Source organism: Rattus norvegicus, chromosome 2 (assembly GCF_021556685.1).
Source record: "Rattus norvegicus strain SHRSP/BbbUtx chromosome 2, alternate assembly SHRSP_T2T, whole genome shotgun sequence".
Lineage (NCBI taxonomy): Eukaryota > Metazoa > Chordata > Mammalia > Rodentia > Muridae > Rattus > Rattus norvegicus.
The window spans coordinates 240038188-240051435 of NC_141535.1; the positions used below are offsets into that span (position 1 = coordinate 240038188).

The 13248-nt window shown below is 40.8% G+C and overlaps 1 protein-coding gene across 57 annotated transcripts in view; it reads right to left on the bottom strand.

Annotated features, from left to right (window-relative positions):
* Positions 1-13248, bottom strand: part of Adgrl2 (adhesion G protein-coupled receptor L2) — a 618928-nt gene that overhangs the window by 17974 nt on the left and 587706 nt on the right. For all 57 annotated transcript variants that reach the window (NM_001302210.1, NM_001302212.1, NM_001302209.1 and 54 more), the window contains 6 exon segments: positions 1292-1358; positions 2781-3001; positions 3854-4063; positions 5059-5232; positions 6568-6773; positions 7108-7233. In NM_001302210.1, the coding sequence (NP_001289139.1) occupies positions 1292-1358; positions 2781-3001; positions 3854-4063; positions 5059-5232; positions 6568-6773; positions 7108-7233 (1004 nt within the window).

Below are 13248 nucleotides of genomic sequence, written 5' to 3' on the forward strand. Positions count from 1 at the left end.
TGGGAATGTTACATGCAGCCATTAGTCACCTCCTTCTAGAAAGCACTGAGGGTGTGCTCACATAAACTAAGAACCGGAGCTGGAGTCATGGGCTGGATAGAATAATCCAGTGAGAAATCATCATGTGAAGAACACCGACAGCGCAGCGGCTTCCACGAGTACCAGTCATTTAGTTCAACAACAAATTCTGTTAACTGTTGGTGTGAATTCCAGTGCCTTCACCGCTGGTTCTGAGAAGCTGAAGAGGAAGGACATTGATTTGATTGCTCTGCCCTGCCTGAAGGAAAGGGGGTTTACTCTCTCTGTCCTGCCAACTCTGGGTCACAGGTTCTCCCTGCTACGCTTGTGTTTCTTTTACGTGATGATTGGGATGATGTTTCGGTCTTTATGCTTGCACAGCAAGGGCTTTATGGATTGAGGTGTGAGCTGTGAGCTTTCCTTTCAGAATTTTTTAAAAACACTAGTTAATGTTAAGACACCCTGAAAAGTTTACGAGTGACTGTCTTTTGGAAAAGAAAATAATAAGAAAAATAATATAGCAATGAAATATTTAAAGTAACAATACCCAGTGACTTTAAGAATACGAATTCTGCAGAGATATTTAAACTAGTTTATGTTATCTTTTCAGGCCTCTAAAGGCTAGTAATGCCCATTTCTGCACTGTACTATAACTGGGTCAAAAGTTTAAATGATAAAATCCTGATATTACACTTCAAATATGATTATAGATTCTAAGGTCTGAAGACTACATTAATGTTACTACTGTTGACTTACAGAAAAATTTTACTGATTTTTCAAAATTATTTTAAGTCTTCAAAAGGAATATTTTTAGTGAACTTAAATCATTTACTATCCTTTTGTTAATCTAAGCTTTCTAAAAATTTATGATCTAAAAGAATTTAAGGTATAAACATTGACTTAAAATACTACATTACTATTAGAATGGAAACAATAAATTATGTCCATGTGCCTGATGGTTTTGTTTTATTCTGTTTTTTTGTTTGTTTGTTTGTTTGCTTTTGTATTTTTTTATGCTGGTTCAGCAGACTGAATTATAAATAGAAGAGTGTGATTCTCACAGGAGACATGGTTTTCAGGCACAGTTAATTAGCCAATGTACAAGCTTCAATAATGATAACAGTCTAAACGAGCTATGCCATGTTGTCCCTTTAATAGGCCTGCTTACATATCTCTGACTGTATGAACAGTTAGCAATGCGAGGGTGCCTCTTCCTGTGAGCGCCCCTGTTGCAGTAGCACATGGAAAGGCTGCGAACGTGGGGTCTACTCACCAGAATGATGAAAGTAACAGGCCCAATGAAACTCCATATGAAATAGTTATCAACGTGAAGCCAGCAACTGTTGGGAAGGAGAGAGGGTGCGTTAAGAAGCTTTCCTGGATCCCTGTATTAAGCAGAGACACAGAGCTACAAAACTTCAGCTGAGAACCAACCAACCCCTTCATTTGCCCCTGGAAATACATTAATCACGGGTGAGAAGAATTTTATTAATAATTCCACATTGGCTTTGACCCAATAAATTTTGGGGTTCATTTACTTCACCCTACAGCAGGTTCACTTAATGCATGGGATACGATAGAAGTTTTCACAGGGAAAACTGACTGCTCACCCCAGTCCCCAAAGGCCTGGGAACTTCCCTTCGTTAGAGATGATCCCAAAAAGAACTAGACACTGGGTTGTCATTCGCAAACCCTGGATGTAGTCTTTGAAAATGCTTCTTGGGTAACAGAATTGAAAGGGTAAGCATTCAGATGGTGTGAGTGCCAAAACGGAATAAGTACCACCATCAGGGACGGGCAAATGGACAAATACGAGGGGAAAAATACGAGCTCCCAGCTCTGCAGCATTAAAATATATGATGCATAAACTCATTAAGACACTTTAGGGCTGGAGAGATGGCTCAGCGGTTAAGAGCACTGACTGCTCTTCCCGAGGTCCTGAGTTCAATTCCCAGCAACCACATGGTGGCTCACAACCATCTGTAATGGGATCTGATGCCCTCTTCTGGTGTGTCTGAAGACAGCGACAGTGTACTCTATTCATTAAACAAAATTTTTTAAAGAAAAAAAAAAAGACACACTTTAGCTAGTGGTCCATACTTTATACAATTTTGCATCCTTACTGAATATCCCTTATTTGACTTTCACTATCTGAACACTCAGGAGTTCATCGACTATACATAAATCTTGTTTGCTAATTTTATCGGAGAAAAAAAAAATCAAATGGAGTTCGAAGTCAAATGAAATGTGGTTTTGTCTTCCTTCTGCCACTCTCTGTAAATATCTGTATTTTTTTTTTTTAGGAACGAGAGACAATGAGCATATTTTAATCCTTCCAAAGTCCCTGGTAAAAATATTATCGAAGCGCAACACACGGGAAAGGACGTGCTGCCACCGCCATGCACGGGAGTCAACTGCACAGAGCCAGCTAACGACCCGTTAGATGTGTAAGTTCGGGAGAATTTTTACTTAATATCTTTCTGAGGCCAAAAGTTATTTACTTTTTTCAATTTGTTTCAGGTCAATCTTTTGAGTTAAGAAACAAAGTCCATAATTTAGAATCTGCCTCACCAGAGAACAAATCCTTTGAACCCAGAAAATTACAGAAGACTTGATTGCAATTTGCGCACCGCAGGCCCCTTCTCTCCCCCCAATAAAGCTTTCAGAGGCTATTTTAGTCTGTCAAGGACCCTCGCTGACAGCTAACAGGCTTTAAAAAATTATTCACTTGAAAAACACTCAGGTCACTTGCGATTACTTACGCCTCTAGTGTCCCGTAACTCTTGTAGTCGATAGCAGCTGAAACACCGACCACTGTGGCAGGGAAGAGGTACCCGGCGACATAGTAATACTTCTTCCTTGAGTATTCACTCTCGAAAACTTCAACCAACATGAGGTAGAGCTGCACACCTTCTAGGCACATCCAGGAAAAAGCAGCCAGGAAGAAAAAGTGCAGGAGTCCTGCAAACACGGGGCACGCAATCTGGGAAGGGAAGACATGACACCTGTGAGTATACAGTGTCTACTCCTCGAGCTTAAAACGATTACTGGCAGAATCGTTGATCTATTATATACTGCATCGTCAGTAGGACACATGCACACACGCACGAGCCCACCCACGATCTTGCCATAAGGGGAAACAAGTTAAAGGCAAGGTAAATACCAAGGACACAGTGCTTGGAAAGCACACCATCAAGTGTACCAGACGTCCTCACCATTACCGTTTTGAAATTAAGTATCGAGTAGGACAACAGACATTTAAATTCCCTCCCCAGCCTGCCCCCTCCTCTGAGCCCTGGTATCCACCTGCAGGTGTTCGTTCACCAGTCTGTAGGACGTTTCGATGCAGACACATTATCTCTAATCTCTATAACGGAATTTCAACAGTTTGCTTTAATGACAGACACCCTCACTCTATATAGGATTGTTTCCTTTTTGCTTCCGGGGCATTTTTAAAATTCATCTTGGATGAATGCAGGGTAATGCAGAAATGAATTACGTTCTCTGTCTGAGGCTTGTGAGGGATAAATGCTTTAAGCACGAAGGAAAGACCGTTGGTCAGGATGCCTATATAAGCAAAGTAGGAATTTGGAAAATGCACCTTCTTATTCAGGAGGGGCAGGAAAAAGACTTGTTCTTTAATACATAAAATGAATACATTCACAGTAACATTACCGACTGAGCTGCCTTAGAATCTGTTACAATTTATCCTTCACCAGGACCAAGGATGGCATCAAACAAGGGAAAATACTGATGTCAGCATCACACCCGCGTTCACAGCTAAACAGACAAAAGCAGCGAAGAGCCAAGGTCGGCGAACTCAGCAGGAGCTCACCGTGTACTGTGTTTTATCAATGCCTATTAGGAAAATAAACTCAGCGATGAAGAGGTTGATACACAGGTTCTTGTGGATCGTGTTGCGGTCGCTTTGCAGGCCTCGGAAGAAGCAGAAGGTGAAGATGCAGATAGCCAGGCAGACGAGGGAGACAACGATGCCCACCCAGGTGATGACTGTCAGCAGCAATTTGTGGACGCCATCTTTGTACTGGAAGACAGAAGGCGGGAATAAAGTCAGCAAACCCCGTCACCGAGGGGGAAAGCCGCTCCCACCGAAGCGGCTGATGAAGAATTCATGTGTTCGAACTCAGGCTCACAGATAGAGATGTCCATTGTGTGACGGAGGTAAAGGTTGTCTTAAGGGATTTAGTACTTTAAAATGATCTAATGAAGGGAGAGATTCTATTTTAGAGAATGATGCAAGAGGCCAAAATCTCTAAAAATAACTATACTGGAATAGTTACCCTCAAAGCTGTATAAAAATATTGCCATGGAGTAAAACTAATTATGATGAAAACAAATGGCATTTTAGTGAGTTTGTAGCTTATAGGTAATCCAACCTTTTAAGCTTTTCTTTGCCCTTTGAGCATCTGCATACTTACATGGTGAGATACAAATGAACGACACAGACAAACCTGATACACCTAAGAGTTTTACATTGGACTTTTGTTGGAGTGAGCAGGGTCTAGGCATGAAAACCAGTCTTTCTCATGCTAGGTGAACAGTCAACCACTGAACCATGTATATTATGAAAATAATAATATATTTCATTATCTGCTATCGTTCTCTTTAACAATGGGGAGAACTACATAGGCATATTCCAGAAGCTTTTCCAACAAAAAAGTCTGCAGCTCTACATACTGGGCCAACCAGGAAAGCAACATTGTTAAGGGAGAGTCTACAATTCACTAGAGGAAAGGGAACCAGCACCTGGGAGCCTGTGGTGTGCAGGTACCCCTTAAGATACTTGGTTGCCTCTGAAAAACATCTGCCTACAAGGGTGGGGGGTAGGAACGGAACCCAAGTGTGTGGACTGAGAATGTGCCAAGTCTTCTGAACGAAGGACAGGGTAAAGACTATTAGGATTCTGCATTACTCTGTTTGCTTTCAGTTACGATAAGCACCCAAAGACGGACTATTACACAAGCTGTTTTGAATCTCGCAGGTCTTTCCCTGCGACTAATTAGAAGTGCAAATACTTACCACAATTTCCCTGTGGGCCATGAGAATAGCAAAATTGGTTAGGTGGCTGCATGCACACGTCGTGCGAGTTTTATTAGTGTCAACCAGCTTGCAGCCCTGGGTAGACCAATATCCCATCATGGTTCTCTCTGAGTAGTTCCAGAAGGAGCAGTTTGCGTTGAAATAATTGTCAGACTGGGAAATAAAATGACAAGATAAAATTAGGATTTTACACTCAAAGATGGCAAGAGCAATTGTTTAATATGTGTAAAAAGGTAATTTAGATTAAACTTTGCATGTTTCGGACTATAAAGTTTTTCATCAGCAAAATTGTGGACTACGTTATCCAGGCACATATCTAGCTTAAAGGGGGTTTTATAGTCCGAAACACTCTAGTGCGTGCTCTAAATTACCGGGGACCCATTTCACACAATTACAATTTTCATCTGATGATTTTACCTACTGATAGGTACATTAGAGTGTCGTCCTCCCCGCCCACCCCCCCCCCCCCCGCAATTTTCTGACACAAGATTAAAGTTTTGAATTTGTTCTGAGAAAATTCTGTAAGGACCAAGTGTCTCTTTAAACAACAACAACAACAACACCTATTTCTGTTATTGGCAAATGACTTGTTGGCACTGTAAGGCTCTGAAGAGGAAATCAGATATAACAGATATTAGGTAGACTCTGAGCACACAACCTATTCTTGTCTGTCCTGGACCCTTGGCCATCCTCAGGCACCCACTCACACTACTCCTAACAGCCGGTCTTCAACATCTTGGTCACTTAAGTACCCACTGGTTCTGTGTGGCCCCTCAGACAGGTCATGCCTCCCCAATTCTGAATTTTTTTAAACACAATCTTTGATGATCGTGGAGCCAAATATAATTATTTCTTATAGGTATGCACTCATATGCATGTATGAGTGCACCCATGTGTGTGTCTGTGCCTGATCGTGCGGCAGTCAGGCGGTCAGAAGACAGCCTCTGGCAAGGTTCCTCAGCCTTGGGTCTCAGTGGCCTGAGGCTTTCTGGACACTATGTGGATTTTACCCTGTATCCCTTCTTTTCGTGGGTTTGGCAGAATCAAACATAGGTCTTCTGTTGGCAAGCACTTTAGCAAATGAGCCCAATATAACTAATTAAAAAATGAATGGTTAGCCATACTAAAATAAAACAGAGTCTTAAGAGTTAACCTTCTGCTATCCTGCTGCTAAGGTAAGAGTTAATTTCATCCAAAAACAAATTAAAGTCATTTACATTTTCCCGTTGATTACTGAATTAGCTTTCATTAAGAATACACTTAAGTTCTAATAATCACTGAACCGGGCTCATTTAATTTTATGTTCACAGACTTAAATAAACTTGTGTCTCTGACCCAGCCCAACATTTAAATTTCAAATGGAAAGGTCCCTTCTCCCATCCAGGCCGGCCCCCAACTCTCAGTCCTGCCTTCTCAGCAAGATAGCTCAGCCTTCCTTTCTCCAGGGTTTAAAACCTTCCGTGACTTCATTAGCATACATTAGCTTACATCAATGTGTGGCATTGAAAAAAGCACCGGGTCTGTCAAGTACACACGGCTGGACTCCTTATTGATGGAGACTGAAAGGACGTGCGAGTTCACTGCGATGGTGCTGTTCCGACCCAGGAGGTCTGCGCCCAGTTTGACGGTCGCATTTTCGGTGCTCAGGAATGGTCCCAGACTCCGGTAAATGATGAATACCACCTTTGCCAGCCCTAGGAAGGAAGCCCGGGGTCAAGGATGAGTACCACCTCTGCCGGCCCTGGGAAGGACGACAGAGCCATAGGACTCAACACATGTTGCTTAGGATGAAAAAGAAGCCTGTGGTTGAGACAAGGAAAAAAAATGAGAAAAGGGAAAAAAGAGAGAGGAAGTTTGACGGACTCTCTGAATGCTAAGTCATTTTTTGGGAAGGGGGGTGTGTTAAGGATAAATTACCAAGACAGAAGAGGTTCAATTCAAAACTTTAAAAGCAGGAGCAGGGGGAAGCAGGGTGGGAAGGAAAGAGGAGAAGCAAAGGGAAATCAAAGCGAGGCGGTCCTATCTCACCGTTTCTGCTGTTTTGCTTGACGGTGTTGGCTGAGAGCTGGATGGAGCTGAAGGCCCCCTTGAAGCCGAGATGGAAGGTGAAGTCTTGGACCTGTCCTTCCGTGCTGAGGACAGCGACTTCTAGAACTGGATAAAACAAAGAAAAAAGGGGAGGGGTATACGTTTAAACTACACATAGACAAAAGAGAACGCCATAGGGATCTCCTTGCAAAACTTTACTAATTTGGGGTTTTTGTATTAAGTAACATTTCAACAACACCCCCCCCCAGCAGAAACCGAGTCTAAAGTACAAATCTGAAAGCCCTCGCCACACAGGCACACCTCTTTCCAGGTAGAGAGATTTTAATAGCACCCTGTAGGTTGGGTTTGCAGTGGCACATTTTTCTACAAGCAGTGAAGTGATTAAAGGACGTTCATGAAAATGGTCAAGAGACAGATGTCATATCCCAGAACTCTCAGTGCCCTTCTGTACTATTTTTAAATTTTGTTTTGTTGTAAATATGAAAACACTGGTGTTCGAAGATTCTTGGAAGTAATTCAGCCCCAAATCAAACCACTCAACTGTAAGCTTATAATGACACTCATGCAACTCTGGGCTCCCACCAGTGCGGACACAGGCGACTGATCTTACTGGTTCATGTTGGAAAACACCAAGCAGCTGGTGGGAGGGTGATCTCCCTGCTCCTATAGGATCCTTTGTGTGATGGGCAAGAGTTCCAGTGGTAAAACACAGCTAAGAAGTGTTTCTCCTACGACAACACCCCAGAAAAAGGCCCAGAGAGTCATCACAGAGCGGCAGGTGGGGGCAGACAGGAGAGACATGAGTTCAAAGTCATCCTCAGTTACCCAGAGCATCCCAAGCCAGCCTGACCAGATGAGACCCTGCTACGGAAGCCAAATAAAGTGAAACACCACACACACACGCGCGCGCACACACACACACACACACACACACGCACACGCACACACACACACACCCTTGATATATAATTATTTCCTCCCTATGCTGAATGGGACTATAATTACTATTTCTCTTAAAAAGCACATAACAAAATATTCTTACTTTTCTTGCAAATTGAAACATTACAGACGTGCATGTAAGAATTCGCTAATCTCATCTAAGTTATACTTACTGTTTAGCTTAAGGATTATGTTCATAGAAGAGAAAAACTAATCTGAAAGTTCTACAAGCAGATTATTACTATATATGACTCCTGGTTTTAGAAGAAATGAAGCAATGGTTATGAGGTAATCAACTTAATCAAAGCAAATGTGCGTCAGCAAATAAACAGCCAGAGAGAGAATAGAAACATTCTGGGAAATTAATACTGAATGAAAAAAATTAAAAATCTTCAAGAGTTTCTGACCATTGGTGTTTCAATTCATAGTTTACTATATACTTAATTTTAAATCAATTTTCCATCTTCTTTCAGAAAACCTGTGTACTGACCACTTAATAAGCTTCTCACTGATTAAACTGTGAAAATAACACCTAGCAAACTTTGCTATAGGGACAAACGTTAAATAGAACAGCCTGAAGAAATCATCAAGTATAATTAATTAGTAAATTAGAAAATGATAGTAAAATTCATCAAAATTTAAAAATCAAAAAGATTATTAGAAGAAAAATTTGGTATATTTCAACTTGTTAAAAAAAAAACTTTTCACAATAATAGGAATAAAGAAACCACTCCCTGATCTGGAGGGTTTCCTGTCAGACCATCCCAGGATGACTAATCCCCTAGGATAACTAAAACACCCTTTAAGAAAGAGTGGCACTCTCCAGTGTGCTTTATTGATTACAGTCTTAGGAAGCTGCGTGATAATTAGAAAAACAAAGGAAACATAGACTTCAGGGGAATACCAATGCAGTATTCACAGGCAGCACAAAGCAAGCGTGGAAGGATGATTTTAGTTTGAAGGAACTCTGGTACTTCATTCAACAATCTATGAGTGAAGTTTAATTCTAATAAGACTCGAACAAGACCTTAGGAGCGCATGGAACTTCGAAAATCGATCTTAAAATTCATATGCATGAGACGTACACAAAGGCAGTCAAGGAATCTCCACAAGGAGAACGGCTGCAAGGCTCACGAGCCACGAGTATCACAGAAAACAAAACAGTACGAAACCAAAGCCGGGAATAGGAGACTTTGCTCGCACGCTGCTGACATGTGTAGAGCCTTGATGGATGTCAGAGACCGGAAAGAAAGCGCATCATGTGCTAATGAAAGTTCAGAAAGAACTTGTTTATTCATGTGGAAAAGGCTAGATTAGTTGCTTCTACTACAAAGCATAATCAAAGAGACATTAGAAAGACTAAAGCCAAATGTGAAACCACAAACCTCTAAACTTATCAATGTACGAAGTTACAAAAGATGGGATGCATCTGAAGTCAAATTCGGAAAAGGCTTTTAAAGCAAGAAGGCATCACTATGTAAAATAATACCTTTAAAATTGCTTTTAAAGAAGGGGAGGGAACAAGAGTATTTTTTTTTTGACTATATAATCCTCAACAAATCAATGGCCAGAATGCATACAAAACACACAGAAATAGAGAAATCAGGAAATTCTGAGAACAATGAATTCACAGATAAGGAAATAAAACAGGCCAATGAAAGTACCACAAAGGGAAGCTTCCTCAGGGACACTGCAAATCAAAGCAGTAATGGGATCAATCCAAACTGGTTAACAACATTTACGCCAAAATTTAGGGTTAGCCTGTGACAGGGTAGTGTTTTAACCAGTGAGAACAGAAACTGCAAAAAAAAAAAAAAAAAAAAAAAAAAATCAGAAGAGAGCAAAACCTGGAAAGTATCTGGTAAAATGGATTAGCATAGTATGTCTTTGAAGATGTTTCTCTAGGACACAAGCCTGCACACTTAAAAACACACTGAACAAGATGACACACTAACACTTTGGCCTACTTTTCCTTAACAAAAATTGGGGAGCCACGACAGTGTCTTTGAGGATAGTTAACCATGGTGTATTCTTAGATCGGATGAACGAAGTAGAGATAGACCTGTCAGTAGACAGACACAAGAAACTTCTAACCGGAACGGGAAGATCATCCACTGCCGTTTTAAGAATGAAATCATTAATGCTGTGACTATAACTACCGTAACCCTGTGCGGCCTCCCAAGTGAAACGGTTTACAAAATCTCTTGAGCAGGAGTTGACTTTGAGTATTGGAAGTCAGCTTAGACAACATACTGGAACCCTCACCTCAAAAAAAAAAGACCCCAGAATAAATATAAAAACTTATGAAAACAAATGGGGATAACCATTCTCTCTCTGATCCGGTCTGTCATGGAGAATGTCTGTCATCAACTTTACCACCAAGGGGGCTTCTGTACTGCCTACATGTTTTAACTAAAGTGGACAGGGGATAGCATTGCACGGACAGAGTAGCCAGAGCAACGATGTTTATGTTGGTTGCTATGGCGCGCCTTAGCCAATGGACAGTAGAAAGCACATGCACTTAAGTTTCTGCAGAGCTATCCAAAGTCTTAGTCACCAGATATTTTTTGCCTCCCTCATCTAAGACCCTGGCTGCAGTGAGATGCAAGAAAATGTCAGTGCCAGAGAACCTCTGAGGAAGATATTGATGGGGCCAGAGGACCTACTGAGTTCTAGGTGAGTTGAAGGTCCAGGGAGAAGGGTATACAGAATAGGTTTTAATAGAACTAAGGCTAGCCTCCTGTCTACATGACAGGAAGGAAGGATTACCTTTGCTGTTGTAAACCATATTTTAACTTTTTCCTTATAGCTATAATATAATCCAGTCTGAAGTGAGGGGGGTAGGGGTTGGGACGATGGAACATTTTGGCTATTCTGAAAATAAAGGAATGGAAATCTTATAATGGATGTTTCTAGCTTATACCTAAATTATCCAATTAATCTTAGTGTCACAGAGAAAGGCAATGGAACACTAAGTATCCCACAGTGTTATGCAACAGAAGTTCCTGAGGCGAAAATACCACACTCGGCCTGATCAAGCTGCATCAAATGCAGGTGAATGAAGAAGCAGATTAGTCTAAAGGTGTAAATGTTTACAAGGGCCACCCTCCTCATTTCTCTAATATGACAATTTGTAACATGCACTCTGTTAATGAAATGAAATTAAATATGGAATAGATATAGAGACAGACTGTTATATCCACATTGAAATAAACCATTAACAAAGAAAGGGTGCATGATTATTATCTCCCGAACTTATTTTCTTAATGTTTAAGTGTTATTTTTCTCTCTCTTAAAAAGAACACCGAGGATTTCACATTGATAATGACAGGACATTATGATTTTCTATAAAATTATACAGTGGTGAGAAGTGTAAGCAGGGCAGGAGTAGGAACATGGAGGATGCTGGAACCTTGCAAAATCATGTGAGAAAGTTAGGCTATTCCTAGGGAGCAAACGAAAAAGAAAAAGTCTCTCACTGAGGTAAATATTCGTTGTGCAGATTTCTGACCAAAGACATACACTAAGAATACAAAAAGAATCCCTTTTGCTCATGAGTCAAAAAAAACAAAACAAAACAAAACAAACAAACAAACAAAAAACCCAGCTGAATTAGAGCAGAAGAGATTGAAGATCCTTTATAAAAAGATGAGTGAATGGGTCATAAACTCATGCAAAAATTCATCAAGTGAATGATACTTAAGTTACCTCCAATCCTAGCAACTCAGGAGGTCCAAGTTGGAGGACAGAGTTTAAGACCACATCAGCTATACAAGGAGACCAGGTACCCATCATAGTCACCCCCAAAATAAACACGGGTCGCTTAGAAGAAAAGAAAAGCAAAGTCAAAGGAGATACCATTGTAAACTTCCAGTATGGGCCAAGTTAGACAGCTCAAGTCTTGGACAGCACAGAGAACTAGAGGATCTCTCACTCACAGCCTTTAGAAATCAAAGGGACCTAAGAGCCACCACGGGACAGTTCCAAAACCTGTAGTGGGGACTGACACCAAGACCACAGTTGTGAGTACACTCTTAAAATGGAGTAACACTGAGTAATAGGACTGATGAACAGCTGGGCCTGGATGGGGAGACCTCAAAATTAACTCAACATAAAAGCAGCAAGATTAAAAAAGAATGCAAGTCAAAGTCTGGGGAGCCAAGCTTACTGACAGGAAGCAGTGGTTTCCTGGGACGGAGGTGGGAGGGGACTGCCTTTTGAAGATAAAAATGCAGCCTATGCAGATGACTACCTGGCGAGCATTTGCTCAAGATTCAGGAGAACCTACATTCGAATACATGCTGCTGCATATAGAGCAGAGCTCAACGTTGACAGCGGATGCTGTCGCCATGCACTTCCACTTCGGGGGCTCATACAGCATATGTGTAAAGCACAGCAGGAACTTCAAACTAATTGTTCTAATAATTGAAGATAGAGCCATTCTCTAAGTTTACAGAAGAGCTTTAAAAAAATAAGGGACTTGTAGGGTACTCTCATAGTATGTTTAGAGACACGTTCTAGGAAAAACAAAGTTTTCTTCATGCTTAAAACAACACACATGGTTATAAAAAAGTTGATTATGAATTAGAAATTATAAAAAAACCACATTAACTATCTTTCATGTTGAGAACAGCAGGGTAATAAATATAAAGACAGAGTAAATTGCAACATCAGTAAAATGTTACACTGTATCCCAAATGGATATTCACAACATTGTTAAACTTGAAGAAGCTTTAATAGGAAGAACAATCCTTCCAAGCTCGGAAAGATGAAGTATTAGGAAAATAATAATTGTCAGACACTTATTCTTCAGGGTTTGCCTTGAATTGGGACAGAAAAGTATCTGGCATATAGAAATAAAACACAGTCTGTGGGTATGCAGGAACCTAACGTGGCCCTTCAAATATTCATGCCCAGTTGAAGTTAAAGAACTTCAGTTTTGTTTTGTTTTAAATTAACTTTTAGAAAATTTGGGAAACAAATTGAAGTCACAAAATGTCATGCTATGTAAATCCAGGTTATATTCACTAAGATGGGGTCCATGCCATCCTGCTCTTAGGGACACCACTGGATACAGCTGAGTGGTGTTAACTGTGTGTCAATCTGAAGAAGGTTATCAGCTCAGAAAACGGGGGATAAGGAATTTCTTATTATGACTAAACTATGCAAATATTCTCTGGG